This window comes from Danio aesculapii, chromosome 6, assembly GCF_903798145.1.
Source record: "Danio aesculapii chromosome 6, fDanAes4.1, whole genome shotgun sequence".
Taxonomy (NCBI): domain Eukaryota; kingdom Metazoa; phylum Chordata; class Actinopteri; order Cypriniformes; family Danionidae; genus Danio; species Danio aesculapii.
Genome location: NC_079440.1, coordinates 39954606 through 39981303, shown reverse-complemented (window position 1 = coordinate 39981303; position 26698 = coordinate 39954606). Strand labels below are relative to the sequence as shown.

General features: G+C 36.0%; 1 protein-coding gene across 1 annotated transcript in view; it reads right to left on the bottom strand.

Moving 5' to 3' along the window:
• The window catches only part of slc9a7 (solute carrier family 9 member 7), a 54197-nt gene that overhangs the window by 25557 nt on the left and 1942 nt on the right, over positions 1-26698 (bottom strand). Inside the window, exons 2-11 of the mRNA XM_056460732.1 lie at positions 25925-26001; positions 25302-25414; positions 24981-25086; positions 24344-24485; positions 22816-22921; positions 22429-22517; positions 21119-21232; positions 18739-18850; positions 18167-18320; positions 5490-5549 (exon numbers count right to left, since the gene is read on the bottom strand). Of these exons, the coding sequence (XP_056316707.1) occupies positions 5490-5549; positions 18167-18320; positions 18739-18850; positions 21119-21232; positions 22429-22517; positions 22816-22921; positions 24344-24485; positions 24981-25086; positions 25302-25414; positions 25925-26001 (1073 nt within the window). The remainder of the gene's footprint in view (positions 1-5489; positions 5550-18166; positions 18321-18738; positions 18851-21118; positions 21233-22428; positions 22518-22815; positions 22922-24343; positions 24486-24980; positions 25087-25301; positions 25415-25924; positions 26002-26698) is intronic.

Genomic DNA, 26698 nt, shown 5'->3' with positions numbered 1-26698 from the left:
TACTGCAAGTATAACACTTCTTGGCCAGAACAAACTGCAAAGCGCACAATACTTCCGTCTAGATCAATGACCAACCTTGTGTGAACCACCGGCCATGTTCTCCCATTCGCTTGACTGGCTGAAATCGGAGGAGAACCCAGCAGACCTTTAGAGCTCAAAGGGTGAGATTCTGCTGAGATAAGTGATCCACTAGGTGAACTTTCGCTCTGGCCTTTAAGTACATTGACTGATTTAATGGCTCGCCTTTCATTCTCCCTCTCAATTAAAGCACTGGATATGATGTGGACATTGGCTTTTGGACCCCAAGGACCAACAGAGACTTCATTGTGAATTCAGACAGAGCGGTTTGAGGGTTAGCAGATGCAGAGACTCTACAGTGCAGCCCATATGGACGCTCGCCAATAAAAACAGAAAGAGCGAACTTATTATCTCTCTCTTTGCTCTCAGAAGTTGTTAAACGTTTACTGAATGACTTATCTTTTCACAGTAAGCGAGGAAGATTCTCGAAAGGTGGCTGATGATAATTAAAATAGTGAAGAAAAAAAAAAAAAAAACTTAATGTTCTTCTGCCAAAGCCAGTGACGCATTTCTGTGACAGACTGGGTGTCTTAACAAGCTTCTGTTGTTTCTGCCATGTCTGGGGGAGAACTGTCTGGAAAACTCTGGTTTATAGAAAGAGTGCCTGAGTTGTCCAAACTGGATTTACAGCTCTGGATAACAGATCTGCACACATACGGTTTACACCGGGAAAGGGGAAATGATGGGGAAGGAAGAAGCTTGAACTCTGCACAAGTCAGTGGCTCCTAAACTAGAAGGCGGGTGATATAAAAAGGGCCGAGGCCAGACTAAGGCAGATTGTTAGACAAAAGAAATGTCTTCCAAATAATATGAGAGCACACTGTATAATCTTCCCACTCGTTTGCAGGTCTGTTATTTATGCTTAACGTGTATATAATGAAACGCCTAATTTTATTTTGATATTTTACATATTAAAAGGGCAGAAATTAAAATAGGATCCAAATCCTTCCCATTTTGAGGCCGACCGCAACGTGACATAGAAGTGTTTCCCAACCCACCGATTTGATTGACAGCCGCATATTCATATGTCTCCATAGTAATGCGTATAATCATATCAACAAGACAGAACGTGCGCAAAGCAAACGGCATTAAAAGATCTGTTCAGCACTCTGTGATCATCAATCATCATCAAAATGTGATCAAGAATGAGTTTTACAAGTTTAAAATGTTTCTAAAACAGTGCATGTTTGTAATGAATTACAGCAATTTAAACGTTAAATCAGGTGTATTTTGTACATTAACATAAAGCATATCCATACAGCAGTGGATATTAATGCGTATCGTCACATTTGCCGTGCAAAAACTTGCCGTGTGTGTATCTATGCGTAAACTTTGTAACGACATTGTGTGTGACTCATTGTGGCAGAAAGGCTTGAATTAACTCCACAACAAATACATCAAATAATCATTGGGAAAGTTCTTACAGAAGTATTTCTCACACACGTTACATGAGATCTGCTTCCTTTATGTCTGTCACTGTGTTTAGCCTAGGCGGAGATTGAGGCACACTCTGACAGGCAAGTTTGAACGGTGGGTGGGGAGAACTAGAATTAAAGGCATCAAAAACAGCTACATATTGTTCAGAGCAGAAAATCCAGTATTCTTTAAGGTATAATAAATAATCTGATGAGTGTTTTTAGCTGAAACTTTACAGACACATTCTGGAGACACAAAAGACTTCTTGAAGAATCTTGAAAAGGGGGTAAAATATGTGCCCTTTAAATGCTTTATATGGCTCAAAACTGCGCACGCTTGAGTGGTCTGTTATTAGTTTCATCAGTCACAGTCAAGCAAAAATAGAGAAAAGTGTCAAGTGTCAATAAATGAAAAAGTGTCAATAACTGGGTGCATGAAATCTACTGTATAATGCAAAAAGAATTCTTAAAAAAAAAAGGTGAAACAGGACAGCTGTTTCAGCATTAATAATAATAATAATAATAATAATAATAATAATAATAATAATAATAATAATCCATTACTACATGAAAATGGAATGTTTAAAAAAAACATTGTTGGCATTTATGAAGCTGAAGACATGTAATATAATGACCAGAATGTAAAAAAGGTAATGGAATGAAAGGAAAATAAACAATATCTTGCGGTGAAACAATATAAATACGTGGCTGGCTAATGTAATGGCTAGGCCTTCAGCTGCAGGATGGGCTACTGATAAAGGGTCACGAGGAGGTCAGAGAGGACATTTCAAACAAAAACAAAGCACAGATTGAGGAAGAGTGTCAAAAGCCACCCCTAACCAAAAGTATGCACACGCGTGTCACTGTGGTGGATATTTAACATTTCCTTCCTGTCAGAGAAAGCTGCTTTGTGCAGATACACTGGAGCCAAGGGCAGCAGATTGTCTGCAGTGGATGCAGGTATAAGCGGATGCTTATTAATTTCGAATGACTAATCTCATCTCTATTGATGCCTCGGTATTACTCATCTGCAGTCTTAAGCATGGAGGCTGTCGAGTCTTTGCCAGTGAGCTTTTGTGTACAGATTTCCTTTGGCACCCCAATGTTAAAAACAGGAACGAAGGCGCACACATTCTTTCAAAGTGACTCCCACCAGATTTAAATACAGCCCTGGAAGAACAGCACTGGCACATTACGGAGACTAACCATTAAGGACAAACATTTGAATGTACAGATGAAGTTAACAGCATACAAAAGGGTGCTTTAAGTGAGTAAAAGAGAAAATTATTGCAGGTGCAGAACAAATGAATAGAAGCAGTAGGAAGACAAAATCAGAAGAGTATACTGCTTTAGGAAATATATTAGAATGTTTGCTGTGAGATTAGACACCATTTCAGAGATCAATTGATGTAAAAAAATAAATAAATAAATAAAAAATAAAAGTGCTACTGTAAACAAAAAAACAGGATTAATGGAAAAAGCGCATTCGTGCAGCTAAATATCTTTATTGCATTTAAACTAGGGCTGCACAATTTCGAGAAAAAAATCTCATTGCGATTTATCCGACCAAAATTGTGATTTGAAATACTATAATTTCATAAAACAGCTTCAGGTTTGATGCAGTGGTTTTAACAGCACCAAAGAAACCATTTTTTTCCAATAAAGTTGTCAGTTGTCATGACAAATTAAGAAAATAACAACAGTTTTATAAATTCAATTAAATACATTAAATATGAAATCTTATATATAGATATATAAAACCTTTCCATTTAGATCGCGTTACATTTTTCATATTGATTTACCGACATTCACTGTGCACTGACAATGCTTTCCATACACAATTCTAGATTTTACTTCACAGCACAATTCTTGTATTAAAATGTATCATTTATAAATATATTTATATATTATTTGTAATACAAATTTGTCCTCTAATACAGGGAGTCAGATAAAAAAAATGTACTGTACCTTGTAATTTAATGTAATTCTATCTGCTCAAAGAAAACACTCTTTTTGAATGAAACTCAAGGACATGCACAAAACAACATGAGCATTTATAGAAAATAAATCAATATATTTTTAAATAAATGTATTATCCCGCTTGCTTTTTGGCCATTGTCAAGCAAGTTCTTAAACACCTGTGATTGGTTATGGTGTTCCCGCACTCAATAGAAAGGGCGGCGATTGGATCAAACGGTTACCGCGGCTCGATGAGTAAACCTGATCGTGGGTTCTGCTGTAACAGTTGTCTGCTTTTTAAGTAATGTTGATTGGGTCATTTTAATTTCTCGCACTCGCTTCCCTCGCCATAGTAATGATTGAAATAATTGCAGCTTTTGCAATTTGAAAATTGCACCTTTTCAAATCGTGGAGGCCTAATTTAAACAGTGACTGATTATGGTATATATATTTTTTTAATATTATATATATTTTTAATATTATATATATTTTTAATATTATATATATTTTCAAAATTATATATATATATATATATATATATATATATATATATATATATACACACACACACACATATATATATACACATATATATATATATATATATATATATATATATATATATATATACACACACACGCACATATACACATTGCATCTGTGGAGGAGAGAGTAGCGACTGACCTTAGGCCCCATTTAGACCTGATATTAAATTTTTAATCAGAATTAAGCCATGCAAAATACAGGCTAAAACATTTTAAGCTAGTCCACTTTCTACTTCTTACAGAGATAAATCCAAATAGATTCGATCAGTTTGCTTTAGTTTCAATGCTCATATAGTTACATGTTTGATGAACAGCCACAAAAACAACAAAAATGTATTTATTTTAGTAGACCTGTCATGATATCTACTTTTTGTTGTACGATATATTGCACCAAAACATATATTGCGATAAAAGATATTAGTCATTTTAAAGCCATTTCATGCCACTCATTATAAAATGCCAGAATGACAATAATATCATCATAATGCAAGTACACTCATCCAAAGAACACATATTATTTTATTCTTCACAACATTTAATTATAGTCCTTTTAACTATTTAATAATTAGGCATTGAAATCAGATGCGATTAAACACATATCCTAAATAAATAATCATAAATGTTAACCATAAAGGTGCAGAGTAAAAAGCAACAGAGGCTGTGATATCTGCAACCAGATCTATTTTCAGTTGTCAAAGACCCACATTAAAATATACTATAGCAATTTATAGGAAATATTATAGTGTTTTTTTAACTGACACCACCAATAGAGATTAAGATGTTGCGCAATCAGCTAAAATGTTGCTAGAATAGTTTTTTTTTTAATGTATGGGAGCTATATATTGCATCACCAAAAATTATTAAGGTCATGTCCATGTGTTGTGTGACAAGTCAATATATTGATTATAGTGACAGGCCTACATTTTACATACAAATGCAAAACAATGTATATTATACTTTGTTGGGTTGCATTGAACTTGGGAGCCAAGTTGTGCGTTATTATGGACTTTGTGTTCCACTTCATCAAGCTAAATGTGTCTTCATATTACATAAAAGTCCATTTTTCACAGGTAGTATGTTGTATAACATTTTATAAAATGTTATTCCACATTTTAAAAGTTGTTGAAATGTTATGGTAGGAATTCATTTGCAATCTTTTAGAAAATGTTATATAATTAGGAATTGGTTTAGTTATTTGCATAGCTAGCATAAGCCTGTTCAAAAAAATAGTCTCAGAAATAAATGCTCATTTCCATAAAACAAAGTGTAATAATTGGAACAGGTAAAGAACAGAAGAGATTTAAGCGATTATACTGTACTAACAGGAACTGCAGTACAACAAAGTCAAAGCAACCAAGAGGAATGTGCTGGAATAAAGCAGAAGCCCAAACATTACAGCGTCAAACACCAAAATAAACAACTGTGCATTTTACCACGTGAAGCCAAAAGTTCACCACCACCACCTGTATAAGACTGTAAAGTCCATCATCACCTGTCGTAATTCCACAGTCTACGTATCCTCTCCTTCTCAGCAGCAGAAGACTCTCCAACCCTGAGCACAACACAGAACTATTGAGACCGGCCTGCAAACATCAAAAATCCTGAGAAAAACTGCTGAGAAAAGTGAAACATCTTCAATGCCTGACTGTGAAGGGCGATTTGTCTTTGTGCTTACTGTATCTATGCTTTTTGTGTGTTTTGCAGAAATTAATTGCACATGACATCACATAAAGCATAAATAAATTAAATAAAACAAGACGAGGACTTGAGCACTTCCAAAAGAGTGATGTAATGGTTAAAGTGATAGTTTAGCCAAAAATGAAAATATAATACCTTCTTTCTTTATCATACCACAAAAGAACAAAAGTCAGACCCGCACTCATCCAAATAAAGGCAGCAAATAGAAGAAACACACACACAAAAGCATCAAAAAATTATCTCATGTGATGTGCCACATATTACTGTCAAAGGGTACTGACGAGACCAACTGAAATTCAATTTAGTAATTGAATTTAGAAGATCCTATTTTTGACTGTTAGTCTGCACGTTGACAAGAGTGTTATTGTAATAGTCCAGCAAATAAAAACAATCCCTCAAAAAGTCAGGATAAACAAAAATGCAACACTAAAACAACTCAAGTGCTTTCTTTTCTGAGGTAAATGTATCTGTCGTGTTTGTTGCAGCTATTACATTCATCCGTCTAGGCATGGGATGATAACCGGTTTCAAGGTATACCGCGGTTTGGAAAAGTCATAGTTTTAAAACCTCTAAAACTGTCTGCGGTATATGTAATTATTTTTTCTTCTTTACATGCTTGTCAAAGACTATTCTTTAAATTTGTTTAGGGTTTGATTTAACTTATTTAGCCTGACATGTTTACTGCTCCAAAATATTTTGAATATTTCTGAAAATAAAATATATTGTGTTCAATGAGGAAAAACTTGCTTGCAAGGCAAGCGCCGTGGGTCTCGCCGATCATTCCACACAGTAGTATAAACCAGCCTTAATACTGGCCCATGCCTACATCTGTCAACTGTCATCTGACCACTGGTCTGGAGATACTCAACTCAGTGAAGGAACTATACAAATAATGGTTTTGGGGATAGTGTTGATGAGATAGAAGATTTATGAAAAATGTGTACTAGTGAGCTTTCTAGGCGAGTCATAGTGAACTGCACCTCTAAGAGTTTCATGAATGTGCAGGCTTGCACAAACACAAACAGTCAAGGTCAGGGGTTTCATCAAATAACAAATTTGTCTTTGCTTTTTTCATTACTGAACTAAATTGTTTACCACAGAACACTCTGTGTATGGAACATATTTCAATACTTTTGCTGACCACTATCAACTACCATTAAAGGGATAGTTCACGTAAAAAAATGAAAATTCTATCATTAGCATTTGAATCCACCTATTTTTATGCTCATAAAAAAAAACTGTTGATGGAAACGGCAAGATGTGCTTAAATTTTGAAAACCCAGTAGGATAAATATTCAATAAGAAAGGTTGCGCATAAACTATGATGGAAACACTTTTACCAAACAAATTCCAGTATGCGCATTAAAAAAAAAAGGTCATGTGATTTTGTTATGAGATCATGTGATGATAAAAATGTGTGTGAATGGACAAACTAGCAGGCTGAGCACACAGTAACACATCTGAAATGTTGTTTTCTAAATTCTAAAATCCATTAACCCTTTCAGTATTAGTGTTATTATATTATTGATGACCTCTAGAAGTGTCAAGAATCTATGCTCCGCGTCTCATGCCTGCAAATGCTACCACGTGTTCATTGCGTGTCAGCATCGACTTCTGAGGCGCAAGTTATTTTATTAAATAAGGAAAAAAGTCATTTGTTAAAATAAGAAAAAGATGTTACACGTAGCTTCTTCTACCTCAATAAATTCATTCCATTTTTACTGTTGATATTTGGCATCAGTTATTCAGGAAGTGATGGTTTTGTTCTCTTTGACTTAGACAAAAACGCTGCTTTATTCGCATGTCTTTTATGCGATACTGCATTAATTTAATTCGCATCTTTGGATGGAAACAGCTATTATCGACTTACCCTTAACTTGCTTTAAACCTTTAAAGTTTCTTTCGTTTGTTGAACACAAAAGAAGATGTTTCGAAGAATGCCAAAACCTATAACCATAGTTTTTATTTTTATTCTATGAAAGTCAAAGGTTACAGGTTAGCAGCTTCGTTCAAAAAACGTATGTTGTGTTTAACAGAAAAAAGAAACTCATGAAGATGTGGAACCACTTGAGAGAGAGTAAATAGTAAATAGATTTGAATTTATGGAAGAACTGTCCCTTTAAAGACAGATTAAGCATTTTTAAATTTGTGCTACAAAAATGAAAGACGAGCACACAGCATTACAATTACAGGGTGCGTAAATTTTATATTTTTGGGGAGAATGTCACTTTAAAAGTAAATTCTTGGCATTTGATTAACAGAGGGACTTAATCAAATTATGCAGTTCAACAAACATTTAAACCAAAGATGCCCAAAGTAGGGCGCGCTGGTCAAAGTTGGCCCTTGGTAACCTTTGATTTGGCCCATAGTGACATCTGAAAAGTTTGTGTGAGTTTGGGTGAATACCTTTGAGATTGTGAGATTGTGATTTCGAATTTAATATAACCGTTTTTTTTTTTGTTTGTTTGTTTGTTTGTTTATTTATTTGTTTTATTGCCGAGTAACAAAAACGGCAACTAAAATTAAATGTTTTAACTAAATGTTGAACTTAGCGAGCAAATCAAGGCAAAGGCAGGAGCAGCTTGACTGTATTCAACATTGAACTCCATTGTGTTATAAATGGGATTGTTTATGCTTTTCTAGTTTTCTAATTATCTTTAAATATAAGCAAATAAACTAGGAAATTACCCATGGCAAATTTAATGTAATACAATTTGGTGTACATAAATATTCGACCCATAGCCTTCAATCAAGGTTGGTTTTGGCCCGTTATAAGAAAAAGTTTGGGTACCCCTGATTTAAACTCTCTGCAAACAGACGTTCTTTTCCAATACATACATAAAATATGTTTGGTGCTTCACATTCCTGCTCTGAAATGGCTCTCTGTGCACCGAGCTCAATGTTTACAGAGTAAGTGGAACCACCCGGGACTGCTCTAGAAAAGAGAGCACTGGCCAACAGAGGAGGAAAGTCTAAACCAATGTCAAAAAGAGCTTAGTTCTTGAGCAAAAGGCCATTTCAAAAGAGTCCCAACGCTGATTTCAGGCTCTGCTAAATGTTCATACAGCGGTTTACTCAAATTAAATAACATTAAACATCAAACAAGTAGATATACAATTGTAATGAAGTACAATGGCCATTTATCAGAACTGTGATTGTGAAAGTGTCCATGTTTTGCATTTTGATGTCTTTTTTTCCCCAACACTTTGACATTACATTGACTAATGCCTAAGTGTAAACCAGTGATTCCAGTTTCAAAAGAGAGCCATGCAAATAGTGCTCTTTAATCTTCAGTGACCTGCTCAGTTTGAATAAAACAAAACAAAGCATATGGGATACCACTGTTCTTTGAGCTAAATATGAGCCTCTTCTCCCATCCCTACTTAAGTGCCGTAGTTTGCACATTTTTTTTTTTTTTAACGAGTTATCTGATTGCTCATTTTAATTGCACATTGATTAGCCTGCAGTTGCCCAAAGCAGGAGACAACCACAGCCGAGTTAAGAATAGTCTGTATGTGTGAGTATGAGAGAGTAGCCCTCAGTCAACATGGAAAAACGTGAGCTAGTCTAGAGGTCAGTTGTAGTGCGTTTGTGGAAATGGAAACCCTTCAGAGAATAAGAGAGAGAGAGAGAGAATTACAGACATCAAATTTAAAGTAGAACAGCAAAAGGCCAGCGGTGGATTTCCAAAATGCTCAGGAAACACAGCTGGCAGGAAAAATCACTGCTGTTAATACACTAATGCACCATGTGGCCAGAGGAGTGCTACCCTTGCTGTGCAGAATTGAAATTTAGGAGAAACCCCAAAGTGTCTGTTTATTCTGCGAGTGTATTTTCTGATTATTACAATATAAATAGCAATCATATTCATACTAGAATATAAAAACTCAATGAACAATCTGACTCTGTAGCACGGATTAGTAAGAGAGATTAATGTTAAATGACAAAACAACTGAATGCTTTTTGCAAAAGCAAAGAAATAAATTCACCATTTACGCATGACTGCTCTAAAACAACCACACCACTGTATGCAAGCACATTAAAGCCCATTCAGAAACAAACAGGAAATGCTTAATATCTGTATTCACCACAATTTCCCATTGCGGAAACCTATAAATTTTTGCGATGAATGCAGTATGCATGTACACATAATGTAGTCATTATCAGTTTGTTCAAAATGATCAACATTATTCCAGTTAAGACCATGAGTTGGGCACTTGCCCATTTATATTCCTTCGGCTTAGTTCCTTTATTCATTCAGTCTTTGGACTGTAAGGGAAACCAGAGCACATGAAGGAAAGCCACGCCAACACAGGGAGAACATGCACACAGAACTCCACACAGAAATTCCAACTGCCCCAGCCAGGACTCGAACTAACAAGATTTTCTTGGCATTTTTGCCTTTATTTGAAAGGAAGTAAAGTGGGAGAGAGGGAACAGGATCAAGAAAAGTCCATGAGCTGGGATTCGAACTTGGGACGCCCAGAGCGATGTTACATGTTATATGTCGGCCGGCGCTCTAACCACTAGGTTATCAGCACCAATTTTATTGTGATTTTTGAATGGCTAAGTAGCTATTTAATATTCTAAGTAAATTTTATAGGTAAATCCGCTGATGTATTGCAATTTATTTTCCAATGCGGGAAATTATATGTATAACAAACGCCAGAAAACACATTAAGTCAAACTACTTGCTCGACGAAAAAGTGTGGTTATCACTATACATCACACCTGCCAACACTCCTGTTTTTCCAGAGAGTCTCCCGTATTGCAGACACATCTCTCGCCACCCTCCCGTTTTGCTATTTCTCCCAGAAAACTACCGTAATTTCAACCTGCCCCCAGCTTTTTGGTACAGTCTGTAACACCTTCGGGTCAACATCAGTCTACAGAGGCTGTTTTATGGATAAAAATCAATAAGTCAACAATATCAAATGCAGCCATTGGAGCATTAAGTGAAAGAACAAGGACAATAAAGGTCCAATTATCCAGCTGTGACTTCTCATACACAATTTAACATGTTACGTTCCCTTCAACTTTTGTTGCAATTGTGGTGCATTCATTAATATTAATATTAAGACAAAAAGGATATTTAAATATGTGAGTAGTTTAGATTTTTATTATATTTTATATAATATTTGAATATTGTACACTTTTATTTGTTCCTGTGTCATTGAATATATCCTACATTTTTACACCCCTATGAACCAGCAGTGAGTGGAATGCAGCCACAAAACAAATACTCAAGCAGACACGCAAACTTCCCTTCCCTTGTTTCCTTTGAGGAATCCTGCTACCATTTTAAAGTAAATAATGGAAGCTTACATGGACATACCCTCGATTTTTACTGAGGGAGTGAGTTGGCTTTATATGTCCACTCCAGCACCAATATGTCCCAGAATGTGAGGCGACTGTGACATCACAACAGTGTAGTTCCCAAGTGCTCAAGGGTTTAGGGCATTCGATTTAAACTCATTCAGTTGTTCCGCTAGTAGTAGCGTCACTTGCGTAACGTAATCAATGACGTACATCAGAGGAAATGAGATGGAGGAAAGTTAGTGAGAGAAGGAAAGCAAAATTAGACTGGAATGCAGCCTGTGTTTGTGCAGTGCAGCAAGGACACAAATAACCCAGTTGGTTCATAACTCTCAATAAACTGCGATTCCCTCATGAGGGCTGAAAAAAAAGACTGATATGTTGGAATTTCATCTGGCCATCTGAATGCCAGTCTGGAGAGGTTAGTCACCTCTTCATTCCCTCACAGCATGATAAATGACACATGCCAAAGCTGAAATTTGGCTGACCCAAAGAAAGAAAAAAAAACCATAGAAGCCAAGAGTTGCACAATCAACTGAGCTTAAAATCTGACAAAAATCACTGTGTATGCACAGCAACTTCACGTGAAGAGAACAGTAATCTGGTGACTGCTTAGTGAACAAGTTGTAAAAACCCAACACAAACAAAAGCTAATTCATACTGTTACCGTAATCCAAACACCAGAGAGTCGGACAATCCACTCTTTATGGTGTTATGATTTTTACTCTGCTGTTCCCTGTACATTGCAGAAGTGTTTGAAAACCGAAGACCTTTAAATCAAAAAAAGTAATAAATTACTTCCTTCTAGAACCCTTTTATAGTTGGATAGACAGCTAAAGTTTTGCTTTGGTATAAATCCAGCTCTGGTGCCTCAGTTAAGTGTCAAAACATTTGGCAATATAAAACAGCCTCGGTTTTAAAGCACTGTGTGCAACCTAATGCCATCAGGGTTGTCAAAGAATTATGCATGCAAAGTAAGGTCATAATCCACTGTGATGTTCCCAGGCTAATATGTATAAAAACTTTGTAAGGTAATTTTTTAAAAAGCTTCAACATCAATTTTCATGTGAAGTTTCCCTCATTAGACAAATTACTAAAGGCACATTCGTTATTTATCTGTTCGTTATTTATATTTTTGGCTTGATGTTACACTATGACTAACAAAGTCTACTTTAATGCTTCATTTGTTTGGTTTTTGGCAACATTTGTTTTTACTTCTGGTAACGTGTTCTCAAATAGATGTTCCAATCAGTGCATTAACACAGTAAAATGAAAACAATACAGAATAAAGGCTACTTCATTACAATTTTAGATTGAATTTTGGTTTAAGCACTTTAGGTGTGCTGGTAATTATTTAAATTTAAATTCAAATTCAATTATAATTAATATATACAATTATAATTTTAATTACAATATGTAAATTATATAAAAATTTAATTCATATATATATAATTTTAATTAACATATAATTTACATATTCATTTAAATAAAATAAAATAAAATAAAATAATAATATAATATAATAGATATTAGGGTGGCGCAGTGGGTAGCGGTGTTGCCTCACAGTAAGAAGGTTGCTGGTTCGAGCCCGGCTGGGTCAGTTGTCGTTTCTATGTGGAGTTTGCATGTTCTCCACGTGTTCGTGTGGGTTTCCTCCGGGTGCTCCGCTTTCCCCCACAGTCCAAAGACATGCGCTATAGGTGAATTGGGTAAGATAAACTGGCCGCAGTGTATGTGTATGAATAAGAGTGTATGAGTGTTTCCCAGTGGTGGGTTGCAGCTGGAAGAGCATCCACTGCATAAAACATATGCTGGATAAGTTGGCAGTTCATTCCGCTGTGGTGAGCCCTGATTAAAAAAGAGCTCTAAGCCGATAAGAAAATGAATGAATGAATAGATAATATTTTATTAATGTTGATTTATTTATTAACATTTTTCTAATTTCTAATTTTATTATACATTACAAATGTTGCAATAGCAACTAAATATTTTATTCAGCTGTATTTTAATTCCCAAAAAAACTATTTTAATTAACACTGGTTCCAGTGTGAAATTTTTTTTTCAGTGTTCAAGCAACACGAGGAAAGAGTAAATCATAACAATATTGAAATATTAGTCTGAACTATCCCCTTAAACAAACAAACCAAAAAAACTGACACTATGAAAACTTTGTTTTGGTTCATTCATTAACATTCATTATTTATCTGTACTTTTTAGCTTGATGTTGCACTGTGTAATATGTTCTACTTTTAGGATTCATTTCTTTCAGTTTTGAAATCAATCAAAAGCTACATTTAAAAATTAAAACACATGGGTAATGTGTAAAACATGGTTTTAATGCAAAAAAATGTAAATAATCTCATTGTTTAAGCAACATGAGGGGGAAATAAATCATAACAATATTTAATTAGGCTGAACTATTCCTTTAAACAAGCAAACCAAAAGAAATGACACTATGAAAACTTTGTGCTGACATATGTCATTGTTTTGTTTGCAAGCTTTTTGATGGACATGCAAAAATGCCATTAGTTCACTGAGATCGTGAAGTATGGAGTGAAATGTGAACCAAGCAAAAAATATACACATATATTAACAACAACAACAATAATAATAATAATAAAATCCTCTATTAAGAGTGTCTTGCAACAGCAGGAGACAACAGATAATTTCTGAGTGAATGCTATTCTTGTGAGTCCACGTAAAGGCCAGTACATTAGTTCTCAATTACGCAAAGCCATTTAGCTGGTGTTTGAAAAGAATTTAAACCCGTATCGCCCTGATTTGTTGGCATTAGGCTGACAAAAGCAACTCATTTATAGATCTACTGTTGCTGACGCTGCTTAGATTCTTGTCCTCGTTTTTACTTATCCCGCCATGGTCATCCTAGACATGTCTGCAGCTCAATGGGTGCACAGCAGTTTTGCAGATAATAACCTGAGCTTCTCAATCCCATTCTACAGCAGCTGCCATCAGCACTGGTCCTCAATAATCCTCTTTATTCTGACAAACTCCCAGCTCTTATTAATGGCACTGTACCAGCCAGCCCCTGCTGAGACCAACCAGACAAACACCAGTTTTTAGCGACATAAACAACAACTCATTTCCCATATGCTTTTTTAGGGCAGAATTTCTTTTTTTCATTTTTTATGCAAATGCAAAAAAAGGAATGACTGTGCACAGCTAACAAACACAATGGGGCATCAGCAACAGACTCAACATGATGCCTGTTATATGCTCAAAATCGCATCCCATGATGATCATGAAAGATTGTAGAAAAGATTATCAAACATGACCTCATTTGTCAAAATCTGCTTGATTAATAAAATGAACAAACACGTTTATAATCAACTTTTCTGCCACCTGCTGGACAGACTGTGTAAGTTTATGCAAGGCTAAAGCCAAAATTACCCCTTTACCCTCATTCACTATAGCAGGGGTGTAGATTTGGCATGGATGGAGGGGATGCGTCCCCACCAAGATCCAGCAATTACTGAAATGTCCGCACCAAAAATGTGATCACCTTCAAAATGAAATAATGCTCCGTCAACCCTTAGTAACCTAGACATGCAGAAAGGGTTAAATCACATACTTTTCTCGGTCCTTCCTCCCTCAAACACATGAGGACAGTTTGATTGGATGGGTCTATTTATGCTGTTACCGACAGCCGTGATTACATTTGAACCAGTTCTCCCTCACTGTACAAGATGTGGACATTAGTAGCTACTTTTCAGAGATTCAAGTTTTAAAGTCAAGTTCAGTTGGAGTAAACCATACTAATATTAACCAAGGCTGTGCAATTCATCAAAATTCAGTTTCCATTTTGGCTTTCATGATTCTGAAAAATAAATTATTGGGATAATCCATTCATCCATTCATCCATTCACTCATTTTCTACCATTTCTAACTCGACCGCATTACTGCTGCCGCTGCACCAATCCGCCTGTAAATCTCACGTCCCATCCTTCCCTCGCTCGTGAACAAAACCCCGAGATACTTGAACTCCTTCACCTGGGGTAAGGACTTTCCTCCAACCTGGAGATGGCAAACCACCTTTTTCCAGTGGAGCACCATGGCCTCAGAGTTGAAACTGCTGATTCTCATCCCAGCCGCGTCACACTTGGCAGCAAACTGCCCTAGTGCATGCTGAAAGTCCATGTTCGATGAAGCCAACAGAACAACATCGTCTGCAAATAACCGGGATAATATTCTGTGGTCCCCAAACCAGATCCCTTCCAGCCCAAGGCTGCGCCTTGAAATCCTGTCCATAAAAATTTTGAACAGAATTGGTGACAAGGGGCAGCCCTGCCGGAGTCCAACATGCACTGGAAACAAGTCTGACTTTTTGCCGGCAATGCGAACCAGACTCCTACTCTGTTCATACAGGGACGAGACAGCACTTAACAGAGCGCCTCTGACCCCATACTCCCCAAGCACCCTCCACAGAATGCCACGAGGGACACGGTTGAATGCCTTCTCCAAGTCCACAAAACACATGTGGACTGGTTGGACATACTCCCATGAACCCTCGAGCACCCTGGTGAGGGTATAGAGCTGGTCCAGTGTACCACGGCCCAGACGAAAACCGCATTGTTTAATCGGGATAAAATGGTTAAATTGCATCACGTGCCTCTCTAAATTCATACATCTCCATTCCATACTCTACATTCATACCTCCTCAAAGCCAATTTTATTCATGTTTTTAAAATATAAACTATAGCCTAGGGATCATTAGTCCATTTGAAAGAGCGAATTCAAATGAGTGAGAGGGATTGAGTGATTTCTGTCATGTATACAAACCTCAATTTAAATTCATAAAGTATTCAGAATGTTACACTTGTAGGATTCTGCTGTGGGAACTCATTTGGCGTGCAATCTTCACGATGCATTATGGCATTCTCTAGCTGTTGAGCATAAGAACTTGAGGATGTCCACTATGGTTTTGGACACTACTACAAATGTATAGTATGATGTATAGTGCACTACTAAAGGCTATAGTCAGAGATTTGACAAATCCCAAGGCTACACATTGGAAAGAAAAACTTAAATGGCAAATTTGGCAAGAAATTGAAGTTGCAGATGGAAGTAGTCTTTTTCCCCATTTGAGATATAAACCAGTAACTGATTAAATAGTTGTTTGCTTTTGGTGCAGCCTCATGTGATTAACAGTTTGTTCGTCGCTTGTTCCAGTCAGCACATAATCAGAGAAGTGTCATTTTGAGATGAAGGGGAAGTTTGTTTGTTTGTTTTTATAACGAGGAGGAAAATATGTAAATAAATACTTCAATATTCCATTTAAAATTCCATTCAAATTAAAACCAGCCATTACACATCTCAATGGTTGTTTCTAGAGAGTTGCTTTGGTTGCTAGCACATGACTATTGTTTTCTTAATGATCCAAAAAAGCCAATGCAAATTCTGCATGCATTATGGCATCCATCCTATATATAAACACTTAAATTCCTCAAAATGCATAAAAGGTATGGTCAATCAGCTTTTTCTGAAGGTTTAATTATGTGTATGGGGTGCAGTATATCCTGTGTTTACGCTTTGATTACAAAAAATTAAAATAATTCACACATTTTATCTTTCTTCTACATTGCCATTTCAGTTCCCCTTCCTGATTCTAAGCCCCTGCCTTAGAAACACTCAAAGGGTTAAGACTGGTCAAGTAGTCCAGTGTGTTCTCATTCACTAACCACCAAGTGCACATTGTCCAGATACCTTTCGCCCATGTGAAGGGTTTATATTAATTTTAGGGTCACAACCACAATTTTAGGGACACAAACACTTGCAAAAGTTTGTTGTAGCCATAGGCAGTGTTGGGGGTAATGCATCACAAGTAACGCAAGTTACCTAATAAAATTACTTTAAGTAACGAGTAAAGTAACGCATTAATAAAAAAATTAAGTAATAATATTTGAGTTACTTTTTTAAAAATGTAACTCGAGTTATTTTAGATGAATTAATTTGCATTCAAAAAATAATTTGCTGAATTTAAATGAAGGTTTAGGTTATAAAGTGTGTCTGTAAATGCAGAGCCCCTCTATTTAAAGAAAAGAAAAATACCCTGCAAGTTCTTGAAGAGATCAAGCCTTCAGGCAGGTATGAAAAAGTAACTCAAAATGTAACGTAATGCATTACTCTTGTACCATAAAAAGTAACGCAACTAATTACTTCTTCGGGGAGTAACTCAATATTGTAATGCATTACTTTCAAAAGTAACCTTCCCTAACACTGGTCATAACTAACCATTTGTTGAATAACCGTTAAAAGGTTAATTCTGTACAATTCTGAACACATCTCTAGTTGTGCTGATCTTTGAGCAACAATGCACACCAAGTTAAACAGTGAACAAGTGTTTCATAATCCCAGACCTCGAACCCCACCGCACTGCACATTTCATATGCTTCTCTTCTCATGTCAGATGCTTGTTCTAATTCAAAAATTAGTGCCCTGCAAGGTAGATATTACACCATGCTTTCAGTTTGAAGGGAGTACATATATATGTACAGTTAAAGTCAAAATTATTCACCCTCCTGTGATTTATTTTTTTCAAATATTTCCCAATATTTTTTTTTCTGAGTAAAGTCTTATTTGTTTTATTTCGGCTAGAATAAAAGCAGTTTTACATTTTTTAAAAACCATTTTAAGGTCAATAGCAATTTTCTATTGTCTACAGATCAAACCATCGTTATACAATGACTTTCTTAACTAGCCTAACTTGCCTATTTAACCTAGTTAAGGCTTTAAATGTCACTTTAAATGTCACTTTAAGCTGCATACAAGTATCTTGAACAATATCTAGCAAAATATTATTTACTGTCATCATAGCAAAGATAAAATAAATCAGTTATTAAAAATGAGTTATTAAAACTAATATGTTTAGAAATGTGCTGAAAAAAATCTTTTTGTTCAACAGAAAATTGAGGGGGGACAATTTACAGGGGGGCTAATAATTCAGAAGGACTAATAATTCTGACTTCAACTGTATAGGTTTCATAAATGGTATTTTAGTGTGTAATTTGTGAATTACATCTATTTTCGGAGGTTTATTATGTCACACTTCTCTATTAGGACGCTGCAGGCAATGCCATTGTATAAATGGGTCAAAAAAAAGGTCAAACAGGGCTCTGACAAAGCCTCTTGAACTCTAACCTGATGTGCAGCCAGGATAGCATTGGCGTGGTTCCTCCTCCAAACACCCACACTGTAAAGAACACGATGAGCAGGGTCGTAGTGAACATCATCTGTCGCGCGTATGTGGCAGTGTCACGGATGGCCAGAGCGAACGCCATTGCCCCTCGCAGCCCTGCAGAGCACAAACACACACACAGAAATAATAGATTTTAGGAAGAATGACAGCACTGCAACAAATAGAAATGGCAGTGCACTTAAGCCACCAAACAGAGGCATCACACTCAATCGCCTGTGTTTTAAGGGCACTGCACTTCGCTGGCCTTTTAGCTGGGTGGTGTCGCTGATCTGAAGGGAGCTGCTCCACATCAGGAGCCGTTATTAGAAATGGACTGATTCTGATGCCTCATTTCACTCTTAATTTAGATCTCGATAAGATTTAGCAGGGTGCCGAAATTTACAGGGAGTTCACATCAAACAGTTTGACACTAAAGGACGCTACATAAACGATCACGCTGTATGTATTAAATAGTTCTGCATCTTTAAGGTCATATGAGAGAGAAGAGGAAGTAAATCAGGTGTGATCACGGTACCTGCGAACATCATCATGTGCTGAAAGTTTCCTCGGATCTTGTGTCTTCGGCCCAGGTTAATCAGAAATGATAAGGGGTAGATGTTTAAGGCCCGGCCGATGAAGATGGCTAGCTGATAGTGCAAATGTTAAGGAATATGTTCTCATGTGTGACATATTAAATTTGAGGGAATTAAAATATTAAAACACTGTGGTTGGTTTTCTTCCTCGTATTTTTCTTTGTTAAACAAAATCAACACACTTATTAATCAGTGATGCATTAAATATTGTTTCCTCTGCACTTCTGTTAATTAAAAAAATCTTCACAGTTTCAGCATATTAGGTGATTTTATGAATCATGCATCCTGTCAAGAAAAATGTCTAAAGACTAGAATAGCTCACTAAATTCATTTGCCATTAATTTAAGAAAAAAATTACATATATATAAATTATGATATTAAATTATTACCTGAAGAATCTAACTAAGGATCTGAGAATCCTTGTAGCAAACTTATGTGTGTGTTTTTTTCAAGAATGCAACCATTCATTTGTGTTGTGTTTGATTTTGATTTGTTTGTATTCATTTATTCTTTGTTTAATTATTTTATTTAATCATATGATCATTAGTAATTTATAATTATCATTATATAGTTTTATTGATCTTTATGATTTAATTATTATTAAAGATTATTAATGGTCATTTAATCATGTTTTTATATTTTATTATGAGTATTTTTTTTAATTACTGCATTATGATTTCATTTTTCCAAATTGCTATAATCTTATGACTGTGTGGATTCAAGCGACACTTGTTTTTAAAAGTAAGAGATGAGAATGTCTCCATTTCAAGATCTATATTCTATCTATATCTACACAGCACCTTGTAACCTGTATATTTATAACAATCTGTACATACAACTCAACATCCAGGTTTCTTCACTAACCGCATCTGTTTAATGTTCATCATTTTTTATTATTATTATTTTATTTTTTCAGATTATTTTGTGTTGTCACATGTCACTTTATGTACACTGGAAGCTTCTGTAGCCAAAACAAATTCCTTGTGTGTGTGAAGCACACTTGGCAATAAAACCGATTCTGATTCTGATTCTGATATTGTCTCTGGACAATGTTGTGAAGCAGTAATTTTTCATTATAATAACACTTGTTGGATTCATCCTGGTCAGACAAAGTCTGATCATTGAATCATACGCAATTAAGATTATTCAATAAACTCTGCTCTTTCTTTATCATCATTACTTCGTCTCCTGCTTCTGCTCCTCTCTGGCTTTCTCACTCAACTCCTATATTGATAGGAGACTGTTAATTCAGTTGAATACTGGTTAAAAGGTTTGGGTATAAAGCAGTTATAATGGCTTGTTGATAAACAGACATTTTCTGACAGGATCTGGCACCCAGGGCTAGATCTTATTTATCTGGCATGGAGAGTGTGCTTTAACACACCAAACATTCATTCATTCTTATTTCGGCTTAGTCCCTTTATTAATCTGGGGTTGCCACAGCTAAATGAACCGCCAACTTATCCAGCATATGTTTTAAGCAGTAGATGCCCTTCCAGCCGCAACCCATCACTGGGAAACATCCATACACACACATTCATACACTACGGTCAATTTTTAGCATACCCAATTCACCTGTACCACATGTCTTTGGACTCTGGGGGACAACGGAGCACCCGGAGGAAACCCACGTGAACACAGGGAGAACATGCAAACTCCACACAGAAATGTCAACTGACCCAGCCGAGGCTTGAACCAACGACCTTCTTGCTGTGAGGTGAACGTGCTACCCACTGCACCACCACATACCAAACAAACTGTTTTGAATAGATTGTTAAAAGTGTAGCTAAATGTCAGTTATTAAACTGGTTCACTGTTGAAAAATCTTGTTCTTCTCTTAATTTTTTGTATGTTTTTAATTTAAAAACATTTACTCCTATAATGTATTCCTGTTTTATAACAGACATTTAATATAGAGGCTCTAGAACCCTGTGCACAATGCCTCCTAGTGGCTATAAATGACAAATTAAAGACTTTCTAAAACTGCCCCAAACTTAGCTGGATTTCTAAGCAGTTTGGTTCACAAGTGCATCATCTAGAACAGGGGTTCCCAAACTCGGTACTGGAGGGCCGGTGTCCTGCAGATTTTAGCTTTAACTTGCCTCAACACACCTGAATGAATGTTTCTAGAAAGCCTAAGAGCTTGATTAGCTAGACCAGGTTGGTCTGATTGAGGATGGAACTACACTTTGCAGGACACCCCTGATCTGTAACCTGCTGTCAAACTATCCAGGTAAATCCTCAAAAAAACAAGCTTTACTTAACATACATTAACCACCTTTTTATGTCAAAAACACGTTTCACTTCAGCCTGAAAGGATACAAAGGCTCCAACTATGAAAATGGGGCTGAAGACGTGATTCTGGAAGGTGAAGAGTGCCAAGCCCATGTAGGAGAAGATGAAGTTCTCAGCCAGGAAGTGCAACACCTCAAACAACTGCAACAACAAACAGACCACATATTAAGTTGTTTACTACACACCTAAAACAGCATTAATCAACAAAACAGGTGATACAACACTGACACAAGCAAAATGGGTCACACTTTATTTTGATGGTCCATTTGTTACATTGCATCTACATGCCAACCAATTCTCATTAAATTATAAGTAGACTGTTAGGTTGGGGTTAGGGTTAGTGTAAGTTGACATGTACTTTTTACATGTCAACTTAAGAATTAGTTTCTTATAGTCAGTTAAATGTCTGTTGAAGGAGCCGTATCAACAGATATTAAGCAGACAACCTACTAATACTCAAATGTACCATCAAAATAAAGTGTTACCGCACAATGTAAAGTTTTCCCAATACTGCTTGGAGAAAATTATAGGAGTAACTTCTCTTAAATTGTAAATAATTGGTAAAGTGTTTAAAATAAAATGGATACAGGTGTCATTCACCTTGAAGTTCATCCAACAAGTATTACATTTTCACTTTCAGAGCACACCATAAAATAAGCCATGTAAAGTATTTCTATGGAAATATTAAGCATGTGTTGAGTATTTAAATGAATTTAATGAAAAGAAATATCTGGAGGACAGAGATCTCAAATGAGCAGATATGCATATGATTATGATGTCATGTTAAAATACCAAGCGTAACATTATTTTTATCACAGTTTTCATTACAGATATGGATTATTTGGAGCACAACCTTATTATTTTAAATAATTTGTTTTAGTACTTTTGAACAGAAGTTCAACCAGAAGTGCAAGCCATAATTTAAAACACAGACGTCAAAGTTGACTACACAGTGGCTTTTATAACATTTAAAGCGGAGGGTGACATTTATGCATTTGTGCCTACAGTCTACAACTTTACCCTTCTTCCTCGCTTTGATAATAATAAGTGTGACCCCCTATAGAGAAATCCAGTGCCACAGGGGTGTCATAATTACTGCCTGCACTTCACCTCTCACTCCATCACACCGCACCGCTCTGACGACACCACAGGGGTGCCGGGAATTCACTTCACACACTCCCTCGACTTACAGCCTCAAAGTATCTTTTGAAGTAGAATATGCAGGGCTCCTTTCCCGAAAACAAACTTTTTTCATACTTTTCAAGCTACAGTTGATATCTGTCTTTTTTTTATGCCTTTAAAGCAGTTCATGCATTGAAAACAGGAAAATAATTCACCTGTTTAGTGCGTTTGGTCGACTCCTCTGAGAGATTGTTGTAGGTATAGTGAGCTTGTGTGATTCCACAAAACAGCACAGCGACAACACCTGAAATAAATCAAGAAATCTGCATCTTTTTTTTGTGGATCGAATGCAATTTCTATTCAGGCTAGAGGCGAAAGCCATTTAAATGACTGCACACATTTACATATGAAGGATTTCAATGTCTAGCCCCTCCAGCAATATGGAGAAAGTTTCTGGATTTGATTTGTATGCAAATATTAAGAATCGTTATTGTGTGCCAAGGGGATATGCAGCTGTGGTGTTGTATTGTATGATATATTATGCTGTCGTTTGACCTTTGGGTTACTGCTGGTGAATTAAACAGCTTTACTTTACCACTCACCTGTAAAGCCACATGCTTCAGCCAATAGAAAAGTACTCCAGGACATGAGGAAGAACAAAGCCGTCTCCAGTAGAGGAAAACAGTGCAGCTTGGTGAATTTTGTCACGTGGATAAAAGTTAAGAATTAAAACCGTACATCTGATCAGCTAATCAGTAGGGACTACTAAAGACTGCATTTAATCAAACAAGGCATCGTAGTGAAATCAAATTATTCTTGCAAAAAAATACACATTTTTTGACCCCAAATGTATGAAAAATGTCTATACAAACTGCATTTACAATGCTTTAAACTGGTGGTTGTCAATCATTTTCCCAGGAGAACCCAACATTTAAAATCTGGAATATCTTCTAAGACCCCTCAGGCTAGAGCTGGGCGATTTGGCCAAAACCTAAATCTCGATTAGTTAAACATTTTAACTCGATTACAATACTTTTTTTGCCCTCATAGTCCACTGACAAGTTTTATATGCCATCTAAAGGCATTTCTGGTGCAGCTTCCAATCATCGTCAATGTAGTGCAAAGTAAAGCTGCGGTCACAATGGACTTTTCTCCATAGACTTCCATTCATATCCTTGCGAATGCGTCAGACCGGAAACATAAGGTTGTGCGTCAAGTTTCGCAGTTCGCTGCATTGCAAAGTTCAAGCTTGATGAACTCTGACCTGCGAAATCGCATCACTTGAGTGCATGAGAGCAATCGAGGATCAAAACATGACCTCTCTGGACAGAAATTTAAATATGGAGCAATCGCTTGCTTTTTAAAATGTCTGCTTATCTTGTTTAATCCCACCCCTTTTCGCAGCACAGTGAAACAGAATTTCGTAAGCTCAAACTCTAGTGTGACCGTGATTTTTTATTTTAAAAAGGCAAAATAATCTGTCAAGAAATGTAAGAAATGCAAGAAATGTAAACAAAGGTAAACAAAATGATCTTATATCAAAAGGTAAAACAAGATTATTTTGCTTACCCTGTTGACGGATTCTTTTGCTTGTTTTAGAAAAAAAAAACTTAATTTTGACACTTTGATATATATATATATATATATATATATATATATATATATATATATATATATATATATCAAAGGGGGGCTAATAATTTTGACTTATACTGTATATCTTTGTTTGGTTTTTGCACTGGTCTGAATAAGTCTGGTGCTTATAAAGCAGCTGTCTTTCCAAAGACAGTCAGCTTCTTTCAAATACACATTTATATAATTTAATATTTATATAACTTTGATTAATTAATTATAATTTTAAATTATTATTAAATGGTATTATTAACCATTGAATTTACTTTTATCATTAAAGTGGTACAAGTTTCACTCCTAGTTGCAACCATCAATCTAAAGTGAGTCTGGGAACTCTTCATAAATCTTTGGTGACCTCTAGTGGGGTCCTCACTGCTCTAAACATCATTTTACAATATGCTACAGTGGTACTCATTTTACTAATGGGTACATCGATTAAACATTTGCATGAGCCTAAATATATTTAGACTAATTTAATGACAAAATGCAAAAGGATATGAGGGCGGTGACTACACCAGTGACTGCACCCATAGCAAAAGAGCCACTAAATATGCCAATGAAGACGCCCACTGATTTGAAGAAGGCAGAGGCATCGAATGTGTGTGTGTTGGCTCCTGAAGGCTGATACGCCACAATCGACCTATAAAGAAAACATAAAAACATCGAAATTAAGAGATATTATTTATTATGCTATTCTAAAAAAATGCATCTAAAAAAAAATAAGATTATAGACTACATTTAAACTAGCTCTCTTTAAAATGTCAAAGTAATACATATTTTATTTTTAAAAATGTATATATATAAATTAATGAATTAAATCCAATTCTGTGATAATCCAACTCCAAAATATTTAGAAAGGGATGAACAAGGGAATCAGAAATAATCAGCTCTAGCTTATGTTGTCCAAAAGGTGGAGTAAGAGTGCCATACTGAAATTGCACTAGACTTACAACACACATCTTTAATAGTTTTTTTTACTACTCAGCACTATAGTGAAAATTGTCCCCAGAAAACCCTGTACTGGCAGCCAGGGAAATCCCACCAACTGCCGCAGACAAAACACGTGATGGTGTACCTTTTTTTTGTAGCATAGAATGGGAACAAGAAAGTGATACTGTTTGAAGAAGAGACTTACGATGAAAGCACTATGGAGACCGCATCGTTCATGACACTCTCTCCAAACAGCAGAGCGTAGAGATCCCCATCAGCATGGAGCTCATTAAAGATCGCAAGCACGGTGACTAAAATCACACACAAATTACAAACAGAAATGACAAAATGCCAATGATCTGCTCAAGTCAATTTCATCCAAACAAATCATAAAATTCTCAGCTTTTTGAATAGTTTTTTTAAGAGATGCTGAATTTGAACATTTAAAAGCAACAGCAAGCATCTACTATTAGAATTATGAAAAAAGAGACTATGACATTATAATAAATGGAGAGAGATGAAATACCTGGGTCTGTGGCAGATATGATGGCACCAAAAAACAGGCAGTCTGTGTAGTAAAACTTGTCGGTGAGTTGACCCAAAACCTGCATCAGTTTTACCACGCCATACATGAGGTTTCTATCAAACAAACAAGCAAACTTATTTTTAGAATAGAAACCAATGATACTAATCATGTTGTCAAACAACTAGACATAGACAGCTAAGAATACTGTATCTTAATATGCAATGCACTCAAATTCACTTTCCATTTCCAATGTGACAGACTAACCTTCTAACTTTAAAGAGCTTTCTTGGTGTTAAGGTGTCAAAGACATACGCAAATGGCAGGAAATGATGCTGATTGTGACTAATTAGTGCTGCCATAAATTTCAAATATCATTAATTAGCGCACATCAACATTTCTGAACCTTGCTTGCATTATCCTATGACAAGTCATCAAAAGTAGAAAACAGTAATGGCTGTAAACACACATCATGACTTTTTACATTTACATTTGATGCTTGAATCCAAAACACTGAAGAAGGTATGCTGTTTTGAAGTTTTTGCTTTCACTAGGATTGGAACCCTTGAACCCTGGCTTGCTGGCACTATGGTCTACTAATTGAGCTACAGCACGTCAAGACCTACCCGATGACAAAACAGGAAATCGCAGTGCCCAGGAAGGCATATGTTATGATGGATCCCAGGTTCCTGAAGAAGTGTCTCTGGAAGTAAAAATGAAGTATGTATTGGTAAATGTCAAGCAAAGGGTATAATTAAGGTAATTCACCTAAAACAATACAAAATATTCTGAATAATGCAATTAGTTAAACAGTTCCCCACAGACATTCAAAGTATGAAAACAATACTAAAAAAGTCAGTAAGTCAATGGCGTTTGCATGAGGTAATACAAATAGCCACCGAGAACTCATTTCTCCAAGACCAAAGTTTCACTGAGTGTCATGTTCTTCATGAAAATATAGATTAAAAATAGATATATGTGATTGAAGCAACAAAAAGAAGGACTAAATCACATTTGACAACGTTTAGTTTTACATAACACCGATGCAGAGAAAACAACACAATGTCATAGACAAAGGCAACAGGTAAATGCAGCCGACATTAGCTTTCTGAATGTATATATCTTTTAACATTTTACAGTAGTTTTCATATGACATGATTTCACCCAGCTAGTGCATACGTTTGTCGCTGTAGTTGTAGACTTCTGAAGTTTACGCTGTAAAATATGCTGGGATCCACACAATCGATTTGTGTTAGGTCAACATGGAGGATTTCTCAGAATTAGGTTAACTGAATTGTTTTTTGTTCATCCACTTCAGATTAATAAGTTTCCCACCCCAAAAAAAACTCAGGAATTGTGTTTCAGCTCATTTTAAATAAGTATTTTGAACAAATGCAATT